This window comes from Epinephelus lanceolatus, chromosome 6, assembly GCF_041903045.1.
Source record: "Epinephelus lanceolatus isolate andai-2023 chromosome 6, ASM4190304v1, whole genome shotgun sequence".
NCBI lineage: Eukaryota > Metazoa > Chordata > Actinopteri > Perciformes > Serranidae > Epinephelus > Epinephelus lanceolatus.
This window is the reverse complement of record NC_135739.1, coordinates 16,957,207-16,982,678: the sequence shown is the minus strand read 5'-3', so window position 1 is coordinate 16,982,678 and position 25,472 is coordinate 16,957,207. Positions and strand designations below refer to the sequence as shown.

General features: G+C 42.6%; 1 protein-coding gene across 4 annotated transcripts in view; it reads right to left on the bottom strand.

Moving 5' to 3' along the window:
• Window positions 1-5,190, bottom strand: part of tle2a (TLE family member 2, transcriptional corepressor a) — a 56,385-nt gene extending 51,195 nt beyond the window's left edge. For 2 of the 4 annotated variants that reach the window (XM_033622099.2, XM_033622104.2), the window contains exon 1: window positions 4,613-4,780. In XM_033622099.2, the coding sequence (XP_033477990.1) occupies window positions 4,613-4,636 (24 nt within the window). In that variant the 5' untranslated portion in view covers window positions 4,637-4,780. Of the gene's footprint in view, window positions 1-4,612 lie in introns of all 4 variants that reach the window. The other 2 variants (XM_033622103.2, XM_033622101.2) reach the window with 2 other exon arrangements.
• Between the last annotated feature and the right edge of the window lie 20,282 nt (window positions 5,191-25,472).

Sequence of the window (25,472 nt, the reverse complement as noted above, 5' to 3'; positions counted from 1 at the left end):
AGAGAGGAGAAAGGCCTCATCTCAACCACGCATTCAAAGTACTCTCCCCACAACAGTCTGTGCCTCCCCTAACCTTATCTATACTCACTGACTAGATAATAATTTGGAAAGATGACCTCCTTGAATGGGTTGAGATGATAGGAGATACAGAGATGAAGATTCAGGCCATAGTGATACTTTGGAGTATTTAATTGAAAACACATTTTTCACAGAGATCAGAGAGTGGATTTTTACATCACGCATGCTGGCATTCACATATGGATCTTTACATAGACTTCATATGATGATATGAGGCACTGCTCCAGGCCCTGTTTTGTGATGCACTTTGGCTGTTGTTGTGGCGCAGTAGTGTGAGAACAGTGACAGTACACCAAGGTGCTCATGGTGTGATGTAAAGTCACCGTACTGCTTGTGCTTGAACAAAAGGTTAGGAGGCATTGCTGTAAGTGATGTCAAAAATACTGATATATCAATACATATCCATTTTGAATATCTGAAACAATGTCAATACTCACTTTCCGCAGTATTGATACACCAGTACGAGCTGCAGTCTCACTTTCTGTTGTCGTTAATGTTTACTACAGTCATTCTGCTATTCTCTGCCATTAGCCAAAAAAAGAAAAGTCCCCAAGTTATAACTTTGCTTTATCAATCTTTTCATGAAAAATTTAAATTTTCTAGGTGGGGTATTGAAGTGAGAAATTCACGTATCATGACACACTAACTGACCCTTTGCTAAGTCCTGCCCCTCAAACACAGGCTGGCCAATCGTAGCGTAGCAACAGTTAGCTCCGTCAAAAATCCAATAACTACGTGGCTGTGCTCCATAGACTCTCTTTCAGATTTTTCGTTTTGTGAATTTCGAGCTAAACGTTGTGCGTAGGGCACTTGTAATAATGATGCTAGTTATCTAGAGAGGTTGGAAGGAGATGTGTGTTTCCTTCCTGTTCCAAAATCAAACTGAAAAGTGTAGGGTTAGCTAGCCAGCTACTGAAGATATAGCCTTACTGAATGTATACACATGCTGCTTTTGCTTTTTAAATGGCTATAACACTGAATAAAGACTGACCCTGCTGTACAGGAACCAGTGAAGAGAAATGGGGAAAGTTTGCCGATATTGAACCAGCTGTGTGTCATCGCAGTGGGTGCAGATAAACAGTGTTTGGCTTCCCCAGGAGCTCCTCACCCATCTACCGGAAGAGGTCAAGGCACTGGCTTTTTTGTTTTTCCATAAATGTAAAAATATTTCTTCAGAGGGTGCACTTTGGTACAGTGTGAGTTCCATGCTTACTCGGACAGCTCGACGAACCGTCAAAAAGTGGCGGGGCTTAGCGAAAGGTGAATTGTTATGGCACCACAACATTTAAGTTGTAATACGGCACTGGTACACAGGTTTGATTTTGGTGGTACTAACCCTAACATAACTAAGAAAAGGTAGCAAGTTCTGGAGTCTTAAGGTGTACCAACAGGTTTATTTAATCAAGTAGGGATGCATGATATGGGATTTTTTGCTGATATGCCGGTATGTAACAACTTATTTGACCAATAACCGATATCCACATTTAGAAAAAGCATGTTGGTCGATTCTGATAGTTCATTTTAAAGCCAGACACCGACGACGTGCCAATATCCAGAAATCCCTATAATAAAGACAACGACAAGAAACATCTCTGACTTTGGAATTGCCTCAGTTTGTACAGTCTGCGGAGACTGTGCCTCATAAAATGAGCTTTTCAAGTGGGTCCACTGGGACAGGCAAGAGCACCAGTCATAAACAACTCCAATTTAACTGCATTATCTAATTCAACTTATTCGGGGGAAAATTACACGGCCAGCACACCCAAGCTGTCTGCAGAGTGTACCAACAACTACAGCACCGCTCTAATGAATGTTTACAGTAGACAGTTTGGGTAGCAACCAAATCAGTGGTTTACACAATATGGCAAAGGTGTTGACACATTAGTAACCTGTTTGATCAGTCTTTGCCCTAATAGATCATGAAACGCTTTTGATGGGCTAAATTACAAAACTTAACCAAGGTTCACCCACAGGTGTGGCCTCTTAACAGTCCCCTCCCCCAGCCCAGGACATTGTTTAGTACGAATGGTCGGTAGGGAACTGTTTGTAATGTTATGACTGATCTCAGAGTGACCTTGGAGAAATTTGGATGTCTTTGATAACTCTCTGATAATCAGCTCCCACAGATCAGGTCTATTTTGGCAACAGGAAGATTTTTATAACAACTTTCCTTCACATGAGCACACACATGGACACGGGACACCTTTTTAAGTATTAATGAGGTGAACCAAACTTGCTAATGCCACCATTTTGTCTTGCTAAATGCATTTAGTTAATGGCTAAGTTACGTTATGTCAAGTAGGTCAGACATGTTTATGTTAACATGGTTAGTGTTAATACAGGCCAGTAAAACAAAGTGTTAGTTTCTGATTTGAATACAATTTTATATTCTGCTCTGATGTTTTGCTTTCTTCTTCTTATCCATTTCTGTCTGTGTCTACAGTTTGGCCTGGTATGTTTCTGTCACTGTGGCAGCTCTGAAAGAACATTAAGGATTGAAGACAGCCAGCCATGCCTGCCATGTCTTATACACTTCTCAACTAGTCTACTGTTTTTGGAAACATCCCAAAATCATCTGGGCACATAGAAGGGCCCGAAGCATTTTCAAGAATGTTTCTATGTTGTGTTTACATAACGGTGGACACCCCAGCTTCATTAGATCTGTGCACATGATGAGATATTTAGTTTCAGTTTAGGTATGTACTTAATTTTGGTCGATACACAAGCATTTTAACGTCCATGCTATGTGGTAGGTACCATCCACAAAGTCTATTGTTCAGGATCTGGAAATGAATGTAGCACGTTCTTAATCATCATTTGATAATATACATTTGATAATATGGGTCACATGTTTGTATAATACATGGGTCACATCCTTCACAGCAGACTAGTATCCAGCGATGACAGGTTACTGCCAGTGTAGCATTTCAGAGATTTAACAGTTTGCCAGGTTGAGTGGCCCTTCGCTCCGAGGTGCAAACAAGAGCTACTGATGGCCGGAGACTTTCTGAGGACGAGTGTCTCACACGGTGCTGTTGAGATCTGCGAAAGCCTTGAAATGAAACAGGGCCACTGGCCTAAACATTCCACCCAGACCCGCCGCAGTCTGCTCCTCTCACCCTGGGACGCCTGCCCATACATTAAGATGTGGTTTGGAGCTCTCACAGGAACACAGTGAGGAGAGGCTGGATGAGAGGGATTGGGTTTACAGTGCAAACCACAGACCCACAGTCTGCCTCCTGCCCTGCCTTCCTGCAGTCAGCTATACTACATACACAGCTGCTGGTGTGTGTGTGATGTTTGTGCATGTGCTGTGTTTGGATAGAGGGGGACTCACAAGATCCCTTTATCACTCAGGGGAAGTACAGGCTGAAATAATAAAAGTTACAACGCTTGATGCAATGTAAGCCTCGTGCAAACACAGGAAAGCTGCAAAAAATTAAAACAATGTGCCGTTTTAGGGGCCTTCACCTGCACAAATGAATTTGTGGGAAGAATCCATTAAAGTGGCATGAAGTTATACTCCACAGTGGGCTTAATCTGGTTTCAATGCATGGGACATGAATGTCAAAACACTGTCAGGGGTGGGGTGCAGGGTGGCATGGCTGAGGGATGGAGATGAGGGTTAGGCAAATGAGCAGGTCTTAATTGATACTTCACACAGCTGGAGGACCAGTGTTTATGTATTTCAGCCTGCTCAAAAGCTCTCCACCTAACTCGACTAAAACAAATTAAAGCCATGCAGCATGATTTTCGCTCCTAACCTCTTGGAGATCCATCTCAAAAACACAGACAGCACGCCAATTTCTGTCTCATTTTTACAGCCACGTTACCAGCCATCACCGAGGGACTTTTGGCAACGGTGTTTAGCTTCTTGCTTCAGTCTGTCAAATCAGGAAATCAGAGGGTATGAATCAGCCTGATTGAGAAGGAATAAAAAGCTGATTTTCTTTTTTAAACAATGAGTGGCACTTGAGAAGGGCAGACCATTGAGTGAAGGTGTCAACAAGCCAAGCTGACTCACCCCCCCCCCCCCCCCCCCTCACAGCCCTGTGAGGAAGGGACAAACAAACACACACTTCATCATCTGGGTCAACTCTACAATAGTATGGGAATAGCAGGAGGCTCCATGTTGGTGAACTGGTAGTGGTGGAGGTGGTGGTGGCCACCAAGGACATTAGATTCACACACAAAGACACTCAGCAAAGTTGGACGTTGGGGTGACAACAATCTAGCCGACCTTCATGAGGAAAACATCACACAGGGTGTTAATATAGAGCAAAACAAGATGATATGTTGCATGTAGCAGCCTATGGAGGAGCATAATTCCCCCACAAAGGAGTCCCCGGAAATACACAGCAAGGATGACAAAGACAAACAATTTCTGGGTTGCACTTTCTTACACAGGCTCAATACGGCTTCAAAAACTGCCTGGTGTTTGATATAAACAGCCTCCTTTGAATTTATCAAAGGAGGCTCCGGATGTGAGACAATAACCTCGTTAGACGGTTACATAGTAGCGTAGCCTACTTACCGGTGGTCGGTTTTGAGGAAACATTGTAGCCGCCGACTTGTGTGTGTGCCTCCGTGTGCGTTTATTTTTTGTCCTTCTTCTTTCTCCCTTTCGGGGCGGAAAGCTTCGTCGAGAAATACGAGCAGCCGATGTACTATTGTTGGTCTCAGAGAGGCATTTGGCCCGGTTTCAAAGGTAATGGCAGAGCTAGTCTCGGCTCGCTCATTCCTTGCTTCAAGACTCCTTTGTTCTGGGTTATATCTCCAACCGCACACCGCACCGCACTCGACGTGTAGTGAGGACGGGCAGAGGAAGAGGAGAAACACCCGGTCCGATTCCGAGAGGGGAAGCTCCTCAACTTCGCGCTTTGCAAGCAATTACAATATCGCAATTGGTTTCCCCTCTCCGATATATCTTCGGCGTCTGTGGCGTGAAAAAAAAAAGCCAGGAGGAAAGGGGGGGAAATGTGGTTTGCTTGTGGCTTCGGAGACGGACACACCACCGGCACATTCAATGCAGCCGCAGCCTCTTTTGTCTCGCTCGTTGGCCTGCACTCTTTTCACACAACACTCCCAGTCCCTCACTCCTCTCACTCCCCCCTTCTCTGATCCTCAATGGGACATAACATATGAGTAGCCTTCTTTAAGGAGGGGGGGCTAAAGACACTGCTGTCCCTCATACATTACCAGAATTAATAAAATAATGAAATCTGCAATTTAAAGTTATAAATTGCATCGCATCGTGCACAATTCTTCAAATAGCCTGGTGATATCTGCACCTTCCTCTTCTTTGCATTGCATTGCATTGTCATTACATCCTCATATATATGCATGCAATCTATGAACACAATTATAACATTTAATTTTCTATAAAAAAAAAAAGTGCAGAATTTTCCCCACAAAGACGAGCTTCACAGGAATTGTTCAGTGATTGAATGAAATCTCCACGTGGGGCTCGGCCTCGGCACGGTAAACACTGGTAAAACGAGCCAATGAGTGTCAGGAACACCCACGTGGGGCATGCTGACCGGTTGCTGATTGGGTGGTAAAGGTAGCACAATGCTCCGCACGTCAATCAAGCAGGCTACAACCGCTCTGTAAGGTTAACCCTTTCCTGGGTACAGGGGGAGTGATTGAGAATGCGAGGAGTTGTGTGGTGGCTGTATCAAGATTCAGTGGTTTGCTTTTTTTTTCTTTCCTCTTCCCACAAACCATCAATGCATTGAAAAATCGTACATTTCCACCCCCCCTTCTCCCCCTCTCATTCCCCAATTCGTCCTTGTTGATGTGGAAATAAATGGACTTTCCTCTAACTTCTGTATCATCCTGCTCATTTCTGGATGTCAAGAATTAATCATGGCCACAGGGAGCTGACCAAACATGACCAAATACATCTAAATCAGAGGCAGAGGAGGGAAGAGAGAAGCCACGGAAATACAATGGTGATAATGCTGCAACACTTGCATGGGCATATATTGAATATGCGCATTGTTGTTACCTGGAAAAAAAGGGAGAATTATTCTGGAGGAAGAAGGGAGAAATGGTGGAAAAAATTGGTATTCTGGTGGCACGACCCCTTTGGCGGGGCTCATAATTAGAGAGAGAGATATTGAAAAAGCAATTTCTGACAGTGGAAATCACAACCTGCCAGAGGTGGAGTTGGAAAATATAGATGGGTGTGTGTTTGTGTGAGAGTATATATATGTGTGTGTGTGTGTGTGTGTGTGTGTGTGTGGTGTGTGTGTGAAAGAGACAGAGAGAGGAAACGCAGAGGGGGAGGGAGGGAGGGAGGGAAGAAGGGAGGGAGGGAGGAGGAAGAGAATAAAGGATGAAGGACAGCAGGGGGGGTGCTGAGAAAGACGAGCCAGTAGGAGGGTTAGAGATTGAACGAGAGGGAGAGTGCACACGGGTGATGAAAAAAAAGTGTGTGTGTGTGTGTGTGTGCAGACAAGTGAGGGAATGAAAAAGAGAGAAGGGTGAGGGGAGCAAGTGGGGAGAGTGGAGAGGGAAGGGGGAGAAAGAGGGGAAGAGAGAGAGAGAAAGAAAGATTTTATTGCCATTTTTTCCCATGAATTTTAATGCACAGTGCTGGTCTCCCTCCCGGATTCTGGGATCACATTTATTAGAAAAAAAAAAAGTCATGAGGAATGCAGTGCTTTGCAGTCTGCTGCTGCACGAGGAGATGTTTCATGTTGCTGTGTGTGTGTGTGAGTTGGGGGTGGGTGCTTGCTGGGCTGGGCTGGGCTGGGCTGGGCAGGGCGGCGGGGTGGGGGTTGGGGTGAGGGTGAGGGGGGTGCACAGGATGTATGAGGCTGCGTTACGTCGTGCTGGGGGTAGGCATAATAATATAGATGATAGAAAATGATAAGTGAAGGACACATATTATTGCTATTGGCAGGTCAGATGAAGGAGTGTGCTGCTAGGTGAGTGTGTGTGTGTGTGTGTGTGTGTGTGTGTGAGTGTGTGTGTTGGCTGAGCTCCAGTGATTAAATACACCAAGTCCACAGTGCCCTTCTCTCCTCCGCAGAGGCTCAGAGCAACGGGACATCAAAGTGGCCCCACAATGGGACAGGACACAATGGTGGTAGTGCTACAGGAGCTTTTGGTTTTAGCTCAGTGGTGTGAGGTTGTCAGGAGAGAGCTCTGTAAAACACATGTATGCTGAGTGCAACTAAACACATGCTCACCTTACACACACACACCTGTCTCAAAGAGCAAAACTGTGGAAAGTGCCCGAGGGAGCAGCAAGCATCCCTTTATTATCACAACTTAAGGCGTGGAAATGAAACAGCAGTGGAAGCCAAACCACCAGTTATCCATACAGCGGGCAAATTATCACCAAGCAGCAAAACATCAGGAGGGAGTGGTTTTTCAATGAGGTGATGGAAACAAGTTTACTTCCCACGAAACCTCAGAGACGACTTCATTCCTCTGTGGTTGCCAGCAGCAATATCAGAGTCACACTGTGACTATGATATTAAGACTAAATGACGCCCTAATAACACCGGACAATGGCAAGTGGACAGACATCCGGTCATGATGATCAACTATCATGTCTGTTCTTTTGTTCATTGGCAGGCGGCATGATGAGAGCAGTTATTACAATGTTTTGTTTGGATCAATACGCTTCACTTGTCTGGTGCTCTCTCCTTAGACACTGGCAGCTGCTAGATTGTATATTAAAATCCTATCTGTAAACTTTGAGATACAGAGACACAAAAATCAAAAAGAAATATTACTGCTAACAACAGAAGGATGGACTTCTGTTGCTTCTTTTTTGTTCATCCTTTGCTTTTTCTAAATACTTGTGATAAAAAGGCCAAATCTAAACAACACTTCAGTATATTGATTTATGGAATATGTTCAGTGACATCAATGGTAAACATCAGGTTCAAAGAGCGAGCCTTCGTTCCAGACCTACAATTTTTTAACAATCATACCAGTAGGAAACCATCGTAGACACAGCAGGGACACCACTTTCTCCAACAGCAGTATAGGCTCCACAGACCTCATTGTATCAGCGCTACAAAAATGCTGTATTGTGAGGGCTGCGGTCTTTGTTATTCTCGTCACATGCAGTAGGTTGTGAACATAAGTTTATTCATCTTTTCTCAAAAAGTTTTGAGAAGTGAATAAAGTCACTAACTAATCTTTAAGAAGTCATAATCACCTTACTTAAAAAATACATTTCATTTCAAAACTAGGCCCTGGAATAATAATAAATGGCATCTATCCATTGAAGTTAGTTAAAGGAATACTTCGCCCCTAGAATGATCATTTGTATATCTGTTATTCACCCTGTGTTACATTGAATTCATGAGGAAAACATCTGTCTCGCATGCCTCCACGGTAAACGGAGAATCCAAAAACAAAACAAAAATACTTGATGAATTGAAGTAAATAGGGGCCATGTTAAACAACAGCAAAACTATATCAAAACCCAAGTTTACAAACTCTCACACAACCTGTGCAGTATAATCCAAGTCTTATTTATTCAGTCGAATGCTCAGTACTTCCCAAACACATGCATTTTTGCTTAAACCAACACTTCTGAATAAACAAGCATACATGAGAAGCACACCCAGGCAAGTGCGTGCATTTAAACTCTGCTATTCCCTTCACTGCATACATGACAGGAAGCGACAGGACCAAGCGCTTGACAGTAGGACTCCTGGCCAATGAACGAGCTGGAAGGTAGACTGCATCAACAGTGTTCAAATGCTTGCCCAGTTGTGCTACTTGTATACACATTTTAAAAGGTTCAACCTGGTCTCACTCTGAAGTTGTTGAAATCCGGCACTTGGGCAGTCACTTCCAGCGTCAGACACCAATGAAAAAAGCCGTCCTTTAACGCCGCCATGATATATTTTCAGGGGGAAATGCGGCTGGACAAGAACGAAAGTTAAGGTGGCGAAAGTCCGGCTGGAGCGGGCGGGAGAGGTGGTGTATGGGCCAACAAACTCCGACATTCACCTGGGAGAGCGGCGTTCATGTTCCTTAAGATTATAAAGCCAATCCTTGTTCTTTTTTTCCTAAACCTAACCTCGTGCTTTTGTTGCCTAAACCCAACCGTGTGTGTTTGTTGAAGGGAAAAAAATGTCAATTACCGGTTTTATACCAACATAGTGCTTTTATTTTGAAAGAGACAGTCCCTAAACAGTAAATTTCCTGTGAAAATGGAAGTGTATTTTGAAAGAACACAATGTATGTAACAGGCAGAACTTAACACATCGTCCAAGAACATCAACAACCAATGCACCGAGGGAAACATTCACATCGTATCTGGACGTTGAAGGTCCATGACCAAACGTCGAAATGTGACGAGGTTGGAGTGAGAATGTGTTGTAAGATTTTCCCTTAAATGCATGTGTTCAGTAAATGCTGAGGATACGACTGTATAAATGAGACTTAGATTATGCCGCATGAGTTGTGTGAGAGTTTGTATACTTATGTTTTGATATAGTTTTGCTGTTGTTAAACGCAGCCCCCATTCCTTCAAATCATCATGAATTTTCTCTGTTTTTGGATTCATCATTCACCGAAGAGGCGTGTGAGAAACAAAGTTTTCTTCAAGGATTCAGTAAAACACAGAGTGAGTAATTCATCTACAAATTATCATTTTGGGGGAGAAGTCTTCCTTTAAAGAGTGGATTTTTCCTTTAGTTCAACTTTGTTCGGCTCAACAGCAGACAGACTCCTTTAAAAAAAAAAAAAAAAAAAATCCCATCCCATGGGAGAAGGGATGATACTGGAGGAAGGTACTTTGGTTCAGGTCATAAACTTTGGGTTCTGTGGTATCCCTATTTGCTCCTCGCCCTTCCCGGCCCCACCTCCTCTCTTCAATTTCTCCAGTGCCTCTGGGATGGGGTTGAGAATGGCTCCTGCCCAGCGTGGGCTTGAGTGACAGGAAGACAAGGCCACAGTGTTGTCATGGTGGTGCACCCCCACACCCTCCTTCACCCCTCACCACCACCTCATTTTGCCCCCACCCCTTCCCTGTCCCTCATCAGACAAGCTGGGTGTCAGCGCAGAGACGGCACTGTGATTTATTGGTCTCTACTCCTCTGGGACTCCCCCACCCCCCCGACACACACACACACAGCCACACACACAATCTCAACCCCTCCCTCCTCCTCACCCTCCATTTTTCCCATCCCCCCCTCTGCCCCCAACACACACACCCCTCCATCCATCCCCTCCCCTTCTGTCCTCTCCTGCTGCACGGCCCCCGGGGGAAAGAAGGGGTAATGACCCACATCAGCAGCAGCTATGCTCACATGCACACGCACACACGTAGTCACACACACACACACACATCTTGTCTCTCCTCCTTGCAGGCAGATACAAATAAATACCCCCTGTGACACACATACGTACACGTATGCACACATAAAACAGACGCTGACACATTTACACCCACGGGCATCTGTATGTGGGAACTCGGGAATTTCAGTGCCGTAATGCTGTTGCTCAAAAGTCTCCTTCAACGAGGAGATCGATACTGAAGCATCTACTTCTGTGGTATTTGCTTAATAGTTATTTCTTTTTGTAAATAGGACACAGTTTTCATCATAACACGTTGTAACCTCGGGAAGGAGGAATGTACACCTCTCCTTTTCACTGGGGTTTTTTCTTTATCAAACAGAACAATGGGATGATTTGTGTCTCCCCACAGTGAAGTGGAATAAGATCTCCTTTTGACTTTCCAAAAATCTCTGAATGCATCATCTTGCACAATTTGGCCATGAAACTCAAAATTGCACTGCATGCTCACAGTGGTAATGACGAAGCAAGAGGACTTTTAGAAAATAGTTTCCTCATTGTTGCAGGAAGATAACTTCATGTGTGTCGCTAGGATTCCCAGACAAGGTCAATGCGATGGTTCATATTCTCACACACTGCAGGTGAGAAAAGAGCATCTTTTTCAGAGGCTGATTTTGAATTCAGGCGGTCGATCCGTACTGAGGGGAGAGTGAAGAGGTTAAATCTGAGCATTGACTTGCAAATGCTACTGACAGCACTCTCTGCGCGTGCTGTCACTCATCTCGCACAGCCGAGTGATACTCTCCTGCAGAAAGTATGCAGTTACTGCCACAGGTTTCCACTTTACATGAGTGCTGGCAAGCTGGAGAGTGAAGGTCAGGTGTTAATTCGTGTGTTAAAATAGGAAAGAGAATACATAAATTAATTCTGCATGCAAAGGAGGATGAGGGAAGTAGCAGAGAGGAAAATGAACTGCTGGATGTTGGAGAGTTTGCTTCGAAATGAGATAAGATCAGGGGCGGAGCCAGGCATTGTAAACATCTGGGGCTCTAGCTCAAACTTGTGGGGGGGGTTCTTCTTTATTCCTATTTATGGTCGCAATATGCACTATTGTTCAAACCATGTGAGATAACTAAAAAATTGTACATCATTTAGGAAAACTACAGCTTACATCCTATTTTGTATCCAACTGTTTTCCCACTGTCTTCATCACTCTGGAACCACAACACAACAACTGCTGACGATGACTCATTCTCACTCTTGCCACCAAAAAGATGTTGGAAAAAAAAAAAATGATAGGTAGGAATTTGGTGTAGCAGCATCACTAATCTTAAAACCTATTACTGTTATACTACGCCGGAGTTCACAGAATAAAAGTTTAGCTGACTAATCTGCTTGAAACCATGCCATAATTATCTGGGCTGCTCTAATTGCAAATCAAAGGACAACAAGGAACAAACAACGAAAGTAAATGTGGTCTTCAATGCTCTGAATTGGATATTAGGGACACAGAGGAACATTTACACATAATTAAAATACATTTCTTTGGAGAATAGCAGTGGGATAAAAAAAAATAGTGTATATATTATTATGTGAATGGCACAAAGTTGACAGTAGTTTAAAAACCTAAAAGATTAGGCGCTTTAAGAGAACATTTGGGGCTGGAGCTTCAGGAGCTACAAGGTAAGAAAGACTGTAAATATAAAGGTAGCAAATACAAATTCACAAAGAAGGTGCAAGTATAAAAATATCTATACACAGTGCCAATAAGCATGAAAAAGAAAGAAAATATAGCTTTTCTTGACAGAAATCAGATAAGCAATGACTGACAAAAGAATGCTAAAGATACTGAAAGATGCCTAAAATTAATATGCAGCACTACTCAGCCACATTTGTAAAGAGTAAGATGTTAAATAATGAAATAATTTCACTGTTGTTGAATAGAAGCTGTAAATTATTAACATAACATGGATCAATATAATGATATATGCCTTCCAGACAAACTCCCTCATCAAAACTCTCATGCTGTGCTGATGCAGAGCCTGTTGTGGGTTTTTACCTGCAGACAAACAGGCAACAGGCTAAAACACTGCATTACACTGCCACCTGCTGTTCAAGTGAAGTATTGCAGCAAGGTTGAGTGAGGTTGGCAGGATGGTGAGTCTGTATTAGTCACTCCAGGAAGCAACACTGTAATTTAATTTCTATTTAATTAAAGTTCACTGTGGGAAAATAACTAGTTTGGTCATTTGGATTTTTAATTCAACGATCAGCTGACTTCACATGTATTTTGAGGAGAAAGTTCCAGGTTAACTCACCTAACAGCTTGCTTTGCAAAATGCTCTTGAAACCAGGAAATCATCCGGTGAACAAACATAAAATTAATACTGACAAACAGCTCTTCACTGAGCCTGCAAATGATTTTAATATTTACTTTCGACTTCCTGGCGTCTTTATAAGAAGGTGAAAACTTTGTACAGATAGGGGAAAGCAATGAAGTAGGGGCTACATGCTGGACTGTATTCAGACGCCATTTTCCGGCAGCAGGCTGCAATTATAACTTTGTACCACACAGTGTCGCCATTACACTGTAAACACTGAGCTGTCAGGAAGTCACTGAGTATGGTGGGTTGAGTGTTTGGGGGTTTATACATGTATGCTCAGTCCGCACACAGGTTTATTTTCATCACATGACATTATTTTCCACAGAGATTTATTCTCTCACACAGGGAATTAAATGTGGGAATATGATTTCCTCACAGCCACTTTCACAAACAAGAAGCCCACTGAGGGCCATTGGGGAGCTTTACTAAAATAATCATAATTCAGCACTTACAGCAGTCATAATAGATTTAAATCTTGTCTTGCACCTTCACTGGTACCCTTCACCTTTATGATGCCTGTGGACAGAGCAATATATCCTGAATTTAAAGGAAATCATTTACCCAGACCACCCAGCCAGACCCTAATATCTTTTTAACATAGTCACACAAATATTTATGATGTAATAAAGGCTTAAAACGTTGATTTTATTGACTAAAGCTGCCCTTTGTAAACATATAAAATGTATTTCAAGTCAAGTTGTTCATTTAAATTTAAAAAAGTGCTTAGAAACAGTCACCCTGGTCAAGTAAAGGGGATTGGTCAACTTGCTGTAGGCCTATAAACTTATATAATTACTCAATTTATGATCAGTAAGATTGTTAAGGTGGTTCAGATTGTTTTGTCAAAAATGACAAAGTCATTGTTTCTCAAAGTTAATTGCAGATGACTTCATATAGAAAACAATTATGTTCATTACTTATCATATTAGGTGGTAGATGCCTCCTGGTGAAGGCGTTACGGGCACGTCCTACAGGTAGGAGGCCCCGAGGTAGACGAAGAACACGCTGGAGGGATTACATATCTCATCTGGTCCGGGAACACCTTGGGGTCCTTCAGGAGGAGCTGGAAAGTGCTGATGGGGAGAGGGATGTCCGGGGTGCTTTGCTTGACCTGCTGCCCCCACGACCTGGCCCCAGATAAGCGGATGAAAATGCATGTTTGGATGGTAGATGCAACAATCTTCCTGCTAACAATTATAATAATGATGGCTTCTTCTTCTTCTTCTTCTTCTTCTTCTTCTTCTTCTTCTTTCTCTTCTTCTTCTTCCTCTTCTTCTTCTCTTTCTTTCTCTTCCTGGGCCCCTCATCCATACCCAACAAGGGGTGGGTCCCTGTACATTTCTATACTTCCTGTGAATATAATCCAATGAATCATATTTCATATATCATATTTGAAGTTTAAAGCAACTTTAGGCATCAGATGGTGAATGGACTTGCACTTGTATAGCGCCTTCTTAGATCAAACCACCTATGTTTCTATTAGTGGACAACATGCAATGCCTCCTGTGCCAATCACCCCAAGTAAATGTCAAGGAGTAGAAAGTACTCATCTGTACTTGAGTAAATGTACTTAGGTCCCTTTTCAGCAATGTAAATGGTCAAGTTGGTGACAAGGCTGGGTCCCATAGTCTGTAATATATGCATTATATCCTATGTGTTGTATCATGAGGTCAAGTGGAAGACTTTTCAATGACACGCAGTCCAGTATCTTTGAAGCCACAGTGTTTATCTAATGGCAGTCCAAGAAAGCAAAGCTATCAATATTTTATGCTTCATCAACACCATCTTTTTATAATGCAATCATAAAACTCAGCCACAAACTTCTTCTTAGCTTTTGTTTGTCTTTCTTTAACTACTCTACCTTCTTATTACTGAGGTAAATGCAACTTTCTTTCCTTTCCCCCCTCCAGTGCTTTGCTGCTAGCAGTTTCCCCTCTTCAAAAGATTGTTGAGTTTTAGGAATATGAACCATCTTCTTCTCCGTCTTGGCCGGCAGCGCGCACACTAACATTTTCCCTGCTTTCATTCACTATTCCCTCTCGCTCTGCAGATTTCTGGCACGGGCAGGCATCTTGTATTTTCCAGGGGAGACCAGCTGGCTGTTGAGCAGACCCAAGCCTCCCACTTCCCCTTGTGGTCCTTCTCTCTCTCTCTCTCTGTGCTGCAGCTACATGGACAACAGCTACGCTTGAAGAGAGAAGCCAATTTTAAACCCATTGTGGTTATGAATAAAGCTCAATTACCGAGTGTCTAAAGAGGGGGGAAAATCAGGTTTAACATAATTGCCAGCAAGAATGAGATCAGTTTCAAGAGTCAGATGTCAGCCTGATTCTGCTTCTTGTGCTGTTGTGCTAATGGATATTATAATTTCAAGTCCAGCTTGCATGTAGAAAGAAACATTAGGGGTCTGAAGCAATTTCCATCACAGCTATGGGATTTATCATCAGCCGGAAAATAAGTTATCACAAAGACAGACCACATTTGGAGTAGCTACTGTAAACAGGAGTGCTGAATAAGTTCAGACTGATATAAAACACCCTCGAACCCCACTGGGAGTGAGCGACTATGTACTCAGTGTAGCTGATTTAGTAACCAGTCAGAACGTTTAGTTTGGGTTCCACAAAAACATAGTTAAAGTGTCATTTAGGAAAATATGTTGGTGTTTGTGAATTACCATCTCTAAAGTGAAAAAACGCTGAGTCAGAGGTTTTGAATCGTGTGTGCTGAGCTCACTGAGGGGTTAAATAAATACACATGTTATGCTAGGTCTGTATCTCCTCTCTGGCCCTATAAGATAATACATAACTCTCTGCAATCTAAATCTGGAAAGTTAAACACAACATAGCAGCATTATAAAAACATCTCGGGTTGAACACTGTCATGTAGCTGTGTGAGAGACACATATCATCCTTGGTTGATGAAATGGGTGGTCTCTGCATGAGTGCTTTATAGTGTGTCATTTTCTTTTGCATAAACAACAGAAACAAAACTCCACCTTTCCTGATCATCGTTCTTGTGCATTAATAACTGCAGTCTGTGTTCATCCATGTGGCCTCCACTACACACTGCTGTTCCTTTTGGAATGACATCATTCCGGCCTGAAACAGGACCGTGGGCTGTTTCCCAACAGAGGCCCTGTCACACACGGCCTCTAGCGACGTGCCCGGGGTTTGTTTACCTCTCCATGTCGCTACTATTCCACAGCGGGACACGTTTTCCCCTCGACCATAAATCTATAAAGTCTTGCATGACTTGCAGGGTCGAGGAAGAACGACGTGAAGCCCCCAGCCGAGGCTGGAGGAACGGTGTGTGTGTGTAAATATATAAATATATAAATCCCTCGTCGGGGTCACTGGTGGTAGTGGTGAGGATGGCCAGCAGCCAGATAAGCTGCTTCTGCTCTCCCTCTCTCCGGCTCTCCCTCCCTCAGCTGCCTGGAAGAAATGTGCCATTATCCAGCAAGGCCCCTACAGCCGGGCCCCCGAGCACAGAGCTGCTGTCCAATACAACATGCAAAGGCCAAGAGACTGGAGACTGGATGCTGGAGATGAGAGAACTTCAGATACCTCCTCAGACTGTTTACGACCACCTCTACTACGGCCAAGAGCTGCTCTTGCCCCACTACCTTTTCCTCACTACCTCTTTCTTTCCAGTCGGTCAATGCCAGCGAGAGTGAAACGTCTGCAGAACACACCAGCTGTGTAGGCATACCTGACTTCAAACTGGGTTGATCTCTAGAAAATTAAATAAGTTTTGAGAGCGCACGTGCAGGAGTCTCCTCCAGCAGACTGCAGACTGAATTCAAACTCCCTCTGTGAGATACAAACCCGCAGGAGACATGAATAATATTATACCTGCATGACATGAACGACAGAAAGTAATGTGGCCTAATGGTTATAGATCTATGCACCTTTGTCCATTGCTCGCTGCTCTTCAGACAATGAAGTATCTCTTGAGATGCTCCAGATATGAACAATAAGCTCAAAGCCAAATGCCGAACCACAATCTGATTCAGATAATAAATCACATAAAGCCTGACATTATCATATAGCTTAGAAAAGGATTCTTTTAAAAATCATTGTCGCTGGTCTCAATACATTTTTCTGTCCTATTTCTCAATTTGTTTTGAGTCATTCATCCCAGTCAGAGCTCAGGTGTTAAAGGTCCAGTGTGTAGGATTTAGGAAGACATACTGGCAGAAATGGACTATGATGTAATAAGTATGTTTTCTTGAGGCCTGAAAATAACAATCATTGTGTTTTCATAATCTCAGAATGAGCCATATATTATCCTCCTGAGACCCCAAGTCCTCATATGAGGATGTCACATTTTGGGTTTGCTTGACCTTATACTTCATTCTACTTAACTTTGTTGTTCTTGCTCGTGGACACTTTCTTGTGCCACCTAGTGGTAGTAAGAGCACATTACACTAATCCAAAAATAAAAGTAAGATGGCAGCCATCTCTGCAAAGTCAGTCTGTAGTCGACCCAGACACAAAAGCGCACAAGGTCCAAAACCTGATCACATTTTATGGTTGAAACTTGTTTATTAAAGTTTGTAGTTTGATATGGCAACAAGTTTGACCAATTTTAGCAACAGTAACAAGCTAAGACTCTGTTAATAAGGAAGTACTTGTTTAAAGACATTGGGACTTTATTATCGTCTCGTTTGAGGACATCGGGACTTTATTATCGTTGACAATGTTTAGGTTTTTATATTTATCAGGTCCTGCTGATCCCAAATAGCTAGGTTTTAATCACCTGAGGTCTCATTTCTAAACATTGCATACACACAAAATGAGGCCCGAAAGAGACAGTTGCCACTTCCCACGCAAAAATTGTGATCTATAAAACCAGACTTTGATGACAGAAGCTTTGACACATGCTCAAGAACATTTTGGAGACAGGACACTGGGGACGAAGATGGTGATGTGGAAGCCTGATTGTAGAAATTGTTGAATTTTTTTTTGGCGCATGCTATTTTTGGCTTTTGTCTGTGTGTATTTTTAGTGTGGATCATACACATTGTTTTATAAATGAGACCCCCGGTCTGTTTGTTTTCGAGGAAGAGACCTCTGACGATAATTCGGCTCCTGATAAAAACCTCCTGAACAATGAACACTGCAGGAATTTTAACCAGGAGAAGTTTAAGTTGGTTGCAAACTGCAATCCTCACCACTGAATGCCACTAAATCTTCCAAAATCGTACACACTGCTCCTTTAAGTGGACAAGCAGATCAAAGAATAATTGTTTTCTGCAACAACTTCCTGCTCCTCCTGGGTGGTCCCAAGGCAGCAGCAGGGAGTGATAAGTCTGTGACAGAGTTATGTAATAACGCTATCATGCTTTCTTTGGACACTTTATTTTCTATTTTCTGTATATCTTGTAACAACCTTATCTTTTATGTGATTGTTGTCTTATATTATCTGTTATAATTTATAGTTTTCACCTATGATAGAATGTGTTTCATTGTTAAACAGTGTGTAAGGCAAAGGAAGAATTTCATTGTAAAGGGAAACTTTGTTTTTAACTGTGCATAAACGTCTTGACATGACAGGATCTGTTCTGGGCCCACTTCTGGAACCAGTAGTAGTGTCTGTAGACTACTGCTCAGTGGCCTCCAGGAGTTGGCCACAGCTCCACATTGAACAGTTACCTCACTGGCTCAACACATGCGAAGCAAATGTGACTGGAGACAGAACTGTACCTGTCACTGTACCACATCTTTTTATGAACAATTAATATGACAGTGAGGTAAGTGTGTGAAATCAGTGTTTGCTGAATATCTCACTCAGAAATGTGCAGAGAAACTGCAGCGAGCTGCATATTGGAAGATTTAAAGATTAGATTGTTGCTAATCTCTTGTCGTATCATCACTTTCACTTTATCAGCAGCAAGGCTGTACTGGATGACAACCCCGCCATCCGAGAGCTTTGAGCCCTGAGAACAAACTACTTTTGACCCCTGATTAGCTCTTATCAGGACGAGACCTACATTTGCAAATATAATAAGAAATAGGTTATTATAACAAAATGAATTTAGATAAAACTCCTCAATAATAAGCTCTCAATAAAGTCCACATTCTTATCAGCCAGTGGAGATCTTCAAGGTGCAACTGGGCTGCTTCAGTAATCCTGGGGAATGGAAAACAAACTGCTTAGTGGTTGTACTACAGTGTCTGCCCTTCAGTCTGCCAGGCCCAGGTTGCCTGTGAGATCACCACTGCAGCAGCTCACACAGAGCTATCTCAAGGATGCACCCTGAGCTGATTCACCAGGTAGGTAACTCACAGTATGCCCAGGAGGCCAGCTCCAGCTTACAGTATGTCTCTGCTGCCACACACTCAGTCTGGCTCGTGAAGGTCAAAGGTTAGCATCCTATCACTGTTGTTGTTGTCATCATCATCACCATCACTGCCAGACACCACATCCTCATCTCCCTCTGTCTTAATCTCAGCCTCCCACAGAGAAGTGGTGTAATAATGTTCCTGTAAACCAATCGCTGCTATGGAAGGGAGGTATTCTAAAATTAAACACAGGTTCAGGGTCACTCCGGTCTGTCAGCATTGATTATAGAAGCAAAAAATCATAACATAAATTAGAATATATGCATGGATCAGTTCCAAAGGTAAACAGCTGCAGGTTAGTGGGCTGGAAAGTAAAAATAAATGCTGTCAGTGAGTAAATTGTAAATGAAAAGGAAAATAGGATGTCGTCCAGAAGGAACAAACTTCTTGGTCCATTTAAATGTAAACACACTTTATGACAACATGTGGAAAAAATGTATTTTGAAGGATGACCGCCTGTCACCATAAACATGAATACCTTTGTAAATAACTGTGGAGGGAATGGTTTCTTGCTGATGTAATTTAGGCACATAGAAAGCTTATAGAGCAGGTATTTGGGTTCAAATTGATTGTTAAAAGATGCAGGATCAGTAGTAGCTGTGTTACTGAAATACAATCTATGTGACTAACACACTGAGCCACAGTAGGTTTCATTGCAGCAGAAACTCTGATCATGAAATAATTCCCTCAACGCATAATAGCACGAGCAGACAATTCATCAGATTTGAGTCTTGTGGGCTTAATTATAAAATAACATGTTCATTCTATTATTTCAAATTACACAAGGCCACGACACTGGCTGATGAACCTGCATTAATAATGTTGGTGTGTGTGAGTGTGTGTGAATGTTTGTGTGTGGGAATAGAAGAGGGGTTAATTAGTGTGCCTCTTTGCAGAAGCAATACTTTTGGCTACGGAGTAGGAAGACTAGCTACTGTCTATAATAGGAAGAGAAAAACAACAGAGGCGAGCTGCTCATTTCTGGAGGCATTTTAATTGCTAGAATACAGCGCCAAGCTAAAAATGTCTCCACTGGCCTCCAGCATGAGAAAGTAACAGAAGCTGCTCTCTGCAACACCTCTGAATCAATGCTGCAGAATATTTTAATTGTGAAAATAAAAGTGCGTACATCGGGTGCACTCTGGGGTCCAGTGTGTAGGATTTAGGGGGATATATTAGCAGAAATGGAATACGATATAATAAGCATATTTTCTTTAGTGTATAATCATCTGAAAATACGAATTGATGTGTTTTTATTACCTTTGAATGAGATGTTTATATCTGTGTAGGGAGCAGGTCCTCATCCAGGAAGTTTGCCATGTTGCACCGCCATGTTTCTACAGTGGCCCAGAATGGACAAACCAAACACTGGCTCTAGACAGAGCCACTGTAGTTAGCAGCCCCTTGGTGACGAGCAGCATCTGAAAAACACTGATTTTTTAATGTGAAACGGCTTTATTTAATGAAGCTCAGCATAAGTTCAATCAGGAAGACTTTCTTGGTGCTGTATCCATTCACAGTTCTCTCTCTATCCCCACTCCCACCACTTCCTCCAATCAGCTGACTATGGGTGTCTCCCGGTTAACCAATTAAACGTTGCCACCTTCTCCTTCAGCCATTCATTTTGCTGCTGTCAAACTTTAAATCTGTATTCCTCCTTCCTACAGAGCGGCGATGTATAAACAAACAAAATGGCAACCGCACGAACGTTTGTCTGGAGGGACGACGAGGTGGAGTTGCTTCAGTAAATCTACACTATGATGGGGAAGCGCTGATAAATTCAATAGGGTGAGCAGCACAAGCAGAGCTCGGGAGTCCGCCATTGTTGTTGTGATGTTGACTTTCTCGCGCATGCCTAGTGACTGGAAGCGTAATGCGCATGTGCGAAAAGTCTGTGTTTTCAGAGGAACTGCATATTGCAAGTTTACATGATAACGAAGACGGTGCTGTTTCCAAAAAATTGCACTCTGGAACCCATTTTCAAAACGTTGCGTTGTCAGGCACCCCAAAAACGCCACTGTCGTGTAAACGATGGGCCAAAATGCAACTAGAGTTTACCGTTTTCAGTTGAAATCGTTGTTGTATAAACAGGACCTAAATGGTAAATGGACTGCACTTGGATAGCGCTTTCCTAGTCTTCCAACCACTTAAAGCACTTTTACCCATTCACACACACATTCGCACACTGGTGGCCGAGGCAACCATACATGGTGCCACCTGCTACTCAGTAGCCATTCACATGCACTCACACACCGATGGAACAGCCATCAGAAGCAAATTGGGGTTCAGTATCTTGTCCAAGGATACTTCAACATGCAGACTGGAGGAGCCGGGGATTGACCTGCCGAATCATCCAATAAGAGGATGACCTGCTCTACCTCTGAGCCACCCTCATGGAATAGATGATATCACGATGGGGTTTAATTGCCAAAGATTTTTCATATTTCAAAATATTCTTTTCTCTCAGAATGAGTCTCTCCTGATGCGTTTTTACCAGTTTATATCACCACGTCTGTTTGTTTTGGACAGGACAAGACATCTGCAGAAAATTTGGCTCCTGCTTAAAACCTCCTCAACATCTGGATCTTAAGTTATTTGAGAAGAAAGGTGAGCAGACATGAGCAGTTGCTGGGCTAGCAGCCTGTCTGTGCTGGGCTGAACAGCTGCGGAGAAACACTGATTTCTAATGTGAAACTGCTTTATTCAGTGTTTTTAAATCATCAGGTATGTTTGTTTTGAAGAGGAGGAGACCTCTGTTTTCTGGATCAAAAAAACAGTGGGCGCACATTGGCATGTTCTCGTCACAGACGGGCCAAACAGCATTGGAGAAATACTGATTTGTAATGTGAAACTGTTTTTTTTTTTTTTTTACCAGCTTTATTCACCTTGTCCATGTGTTTTGGAGGAGAAGCGACCTCTGCAGATGATTCGGCTCCTGGTAAAAACCTCCTGAGCCATTAACGCTTACAGAATTCTAACTGGGAGAAGTTTCAGCTGGTTGCAATTTGCAATCCTCACCACTAGCTGTCACTAAATCCCCCTGTACCGTACACACTGCTCCTTTAATGAAACTATATGTCCTGACTAATTTCCTCTGTCATTAAAGCTTCTGTTGTAGGATACTGTGCACATCTGAGTCTAATCTACAAATCCTTCTCTCGCTCACTTAATTCATCAGATAGAAGAAATGACCACACAGTGGGATTCAGACTGCTCGGCTCAGCCAAAGGCTCCTCATGTAAAATCACTAAGCTGCGATCCCACCAACATTCTCCTGCCCCTGTGACTCTCTCTCAGTCAATGAAAGGATGTCCAGAGGGTCTGAAGCACCCGTAGTTCCTGGGGCTGCGGTATTGACTGTCTGTGTCACACTGCGGGTGTGTGACTGTGGAGCACTAAGTGACTTTCTCAGAGGCAGTTTCCCCCTTTGAGTGCTGAAAACAGGATGTAAACAGTTCCAGCTCGATGGAGGCCACAAAATAATAAAGTTAAATCCGACACAGGCTGAAGCACAAGACCGTGCCTGTGCTCCCCATTTATCCACTCCTAATCATGTAAACTAGTTCAGCTCTCCTCTGTGTCTGTTTCAGTTTACATCCCCCCACCCTGATTCCCTCTGCTTCTTATGTTGCCTCTACATTCTCTACACATACATTCTCTCCTCTTCTTCTTCAGGGAGCTCAAGTCTCATTACCCAGAGGCTCCCTGATTCATCTGACTGTTACGCCTACTAATTTCCATCCATCTGATGATCCCACCTTTTACTCCAACTCCAATTTAATCTCATTAAACTATTGAACAATTTCTTATCTGATACTCACTCTTCAACAGTTAACAAGGCCGAGAGGGGTGCTCATTTGGGAGCAAAAATTAGGAACATGCCATAGATCACAAATAGAGTAACATTTTATCACCTTAGAAACATTACTGAGGTTAGACTATTTCTCTCTCAGGCTGACACAGAAGAACTAATGCATGTCGTTATAACCTCTAGGCTTGACTATTGCAATTATTTTTGCTATTATTACCTTCATTTAACAGGAAGTCCTATTGAGATTGAAAATCTCTTTTACAAGAGACCTGGCCAAGGTAGCAGCCAATCAGAACACATTAAAATGCAACAAACACAATATGTAATACAAAAATCCACAATAAAACAACAACTATTCAAACATAGTGGCCTCTCAAGAAAAACAAGCTCATGTCTCTATCACCACATTCTTTATGATGCCCTTATAGTCATCAGTCGATATAAGTGTTTCTAATTTTAGATCTGTCTGAAGATTGTTCCATGTCCATGGTGCATAGTAGGAAAATTTAGTTTTCCTCAGATCTGTTAAAACCTGGGGTACATTAAAAGCAACCACTTGGAGGAGAGTGGCCGCTCTCTTGTTTGGTCGACCTAAAGAAAACTGTTGGCAACCTACAACTTGTTCATAAGCAGCCCAAGTAGTGATGAAGACCAAACAGAGAGCTCATATGATACAGGATTTATACTTATGCATCAGATCTACTCCGTACACTACGCCGTAGCCTGACAACCAGAAATGTAACTACACATCACAGTGACGCAGACCTCCTGTCTCCTAGCTGAAACTATTTCCCTCATTGGAAACGAAGCTTTTATTTACTTTTATCTCACAGATAGTTAAAAAACTGCTAAATTGTGAAGACAATAAAGCCTCCACAAAATATCTCATGTATGATTTATCCTGGCTTCATATGATTAGAAGAAATCTCTGCTATGTGCTAGGCTAATTTATACAATGTAAAATGCCATAGGCTTGTGCTAATAACGTTAGCATGTTGTATTTGTTTGGAAAATGTGTCCAGTGGCCCTTGTGAGTTGTAATGGAGGCAAATTTTGTTACGTTACCCTTGTTAAATATTGCTGTTGTCCCTGGCTTCATATGAGTAGAGGAAAAGTCAGCTAGCCACTAGGCTAATTTATACAATGTAAAATGCCATAGGCTTGTGCTAAAAACATTAGCATGTTGTATTTGTGGGGAAAATGTGTCCAGATAAAGACAAGTGTTTGTCTGTGAATGCTGCAAGTTACAGTGAAGATAATTTGTGTGCTTGTGTTTGAAATTGTCTCTATTAAGCCATGTTTAATGTGTGTTTAATGTGTGTTTTGAATCAACTAAACTTCACATCACTTCACAGAAACCCCGCCGCCAACCAGTGTTTTGGAGGTGTAACTGCAGAGTGACACAGACTCACCACCGCCCAAGTATAAATGCTCACAACGGCGTAGGCCACGTGCATAGGCTACAGCATAGGCGCTGCATAGAGATGACACGTAAGTATAAATCCTGCTTATCCCATTTTACAGGCCTAGAGTGTAGGATTTAGCGGCATCTAGTGGTAAGGTTGCAGATTGCAACCAACTGAAAGTTCTTGGGTGTGCCAAGCATGTAGCAGAACTGTGGTGGCTAATGTGGAAAGCAAAAATACAGAAATGCAAATGGCCCTATCTAGAGCGAGTGTTTGGTTTGTCCATTCTTGGCTACTGTAGAACAATAAGGGGGACTCTGTGGACAAGGACCCATTCTGTATGTAGATATAAACGGCTCATTCTATGGAAAAGAAAATATGACTCTTAGTTTCAGTTGATTATAAACTAATGAAAACATATGAATATTATCTGTCTGTGTCTATTTGGTCTGTTTTTTCTCTGTTGCCTGTTTCCATCCTGTTCTGTGAAGCATTTTGAGCAGCATGTTGCGTGAAAGGCATACAGTTGAGTTACTCATTGTTTCAGGAATTATCTTTCAAAGGAGAGAAATTTCATGAATCCCAGATTTTCTAGCTGCACCTCCGTCCCACTTTCATTCCTCCCTCCTGTTTCTGGTCCTGAAATTCCAGCTTGAAACCATATGGCTGTCGCCCACAGGGACACTGACCAAAGTGGGCTGAACAGTCGGGTATATAACATCCAGCGTCGTCTACCGCAGCATCAAAACACTGGCAGCTGAGTCTTTTCTGTCATGCCTTACTGCTTCCAGCGCTGAGGTTTTCCCAAAGCCGCTCATCTCGAGAGCCACTTCTCACCACGCTCTGGGTCATTCACAGAATTCCTTCCCTGTGGACTGGACCATTCATGATTTGTGATGGTTTCTAAGGAATGACTGATTCGCTTCGTTTGTGTCAACATTTTTGTCAGCACATCGGAAATTATTTTGATATAAACCTGTTTGCATGTTTGTTTAAAACAAGGTCTTGTGCCATATTTAGCCTATCATGAAGGATCATTAACTGTGCTGAACACATTTCCAAGGTTATTCACAAGGTCACATGAATATATGTCTATCCACTCCAGGTTGAGTATCTATTTCATCTGCCTCATTAACCCTTTAGGCAGATAGTGGACCTGCTGTATGTGTCA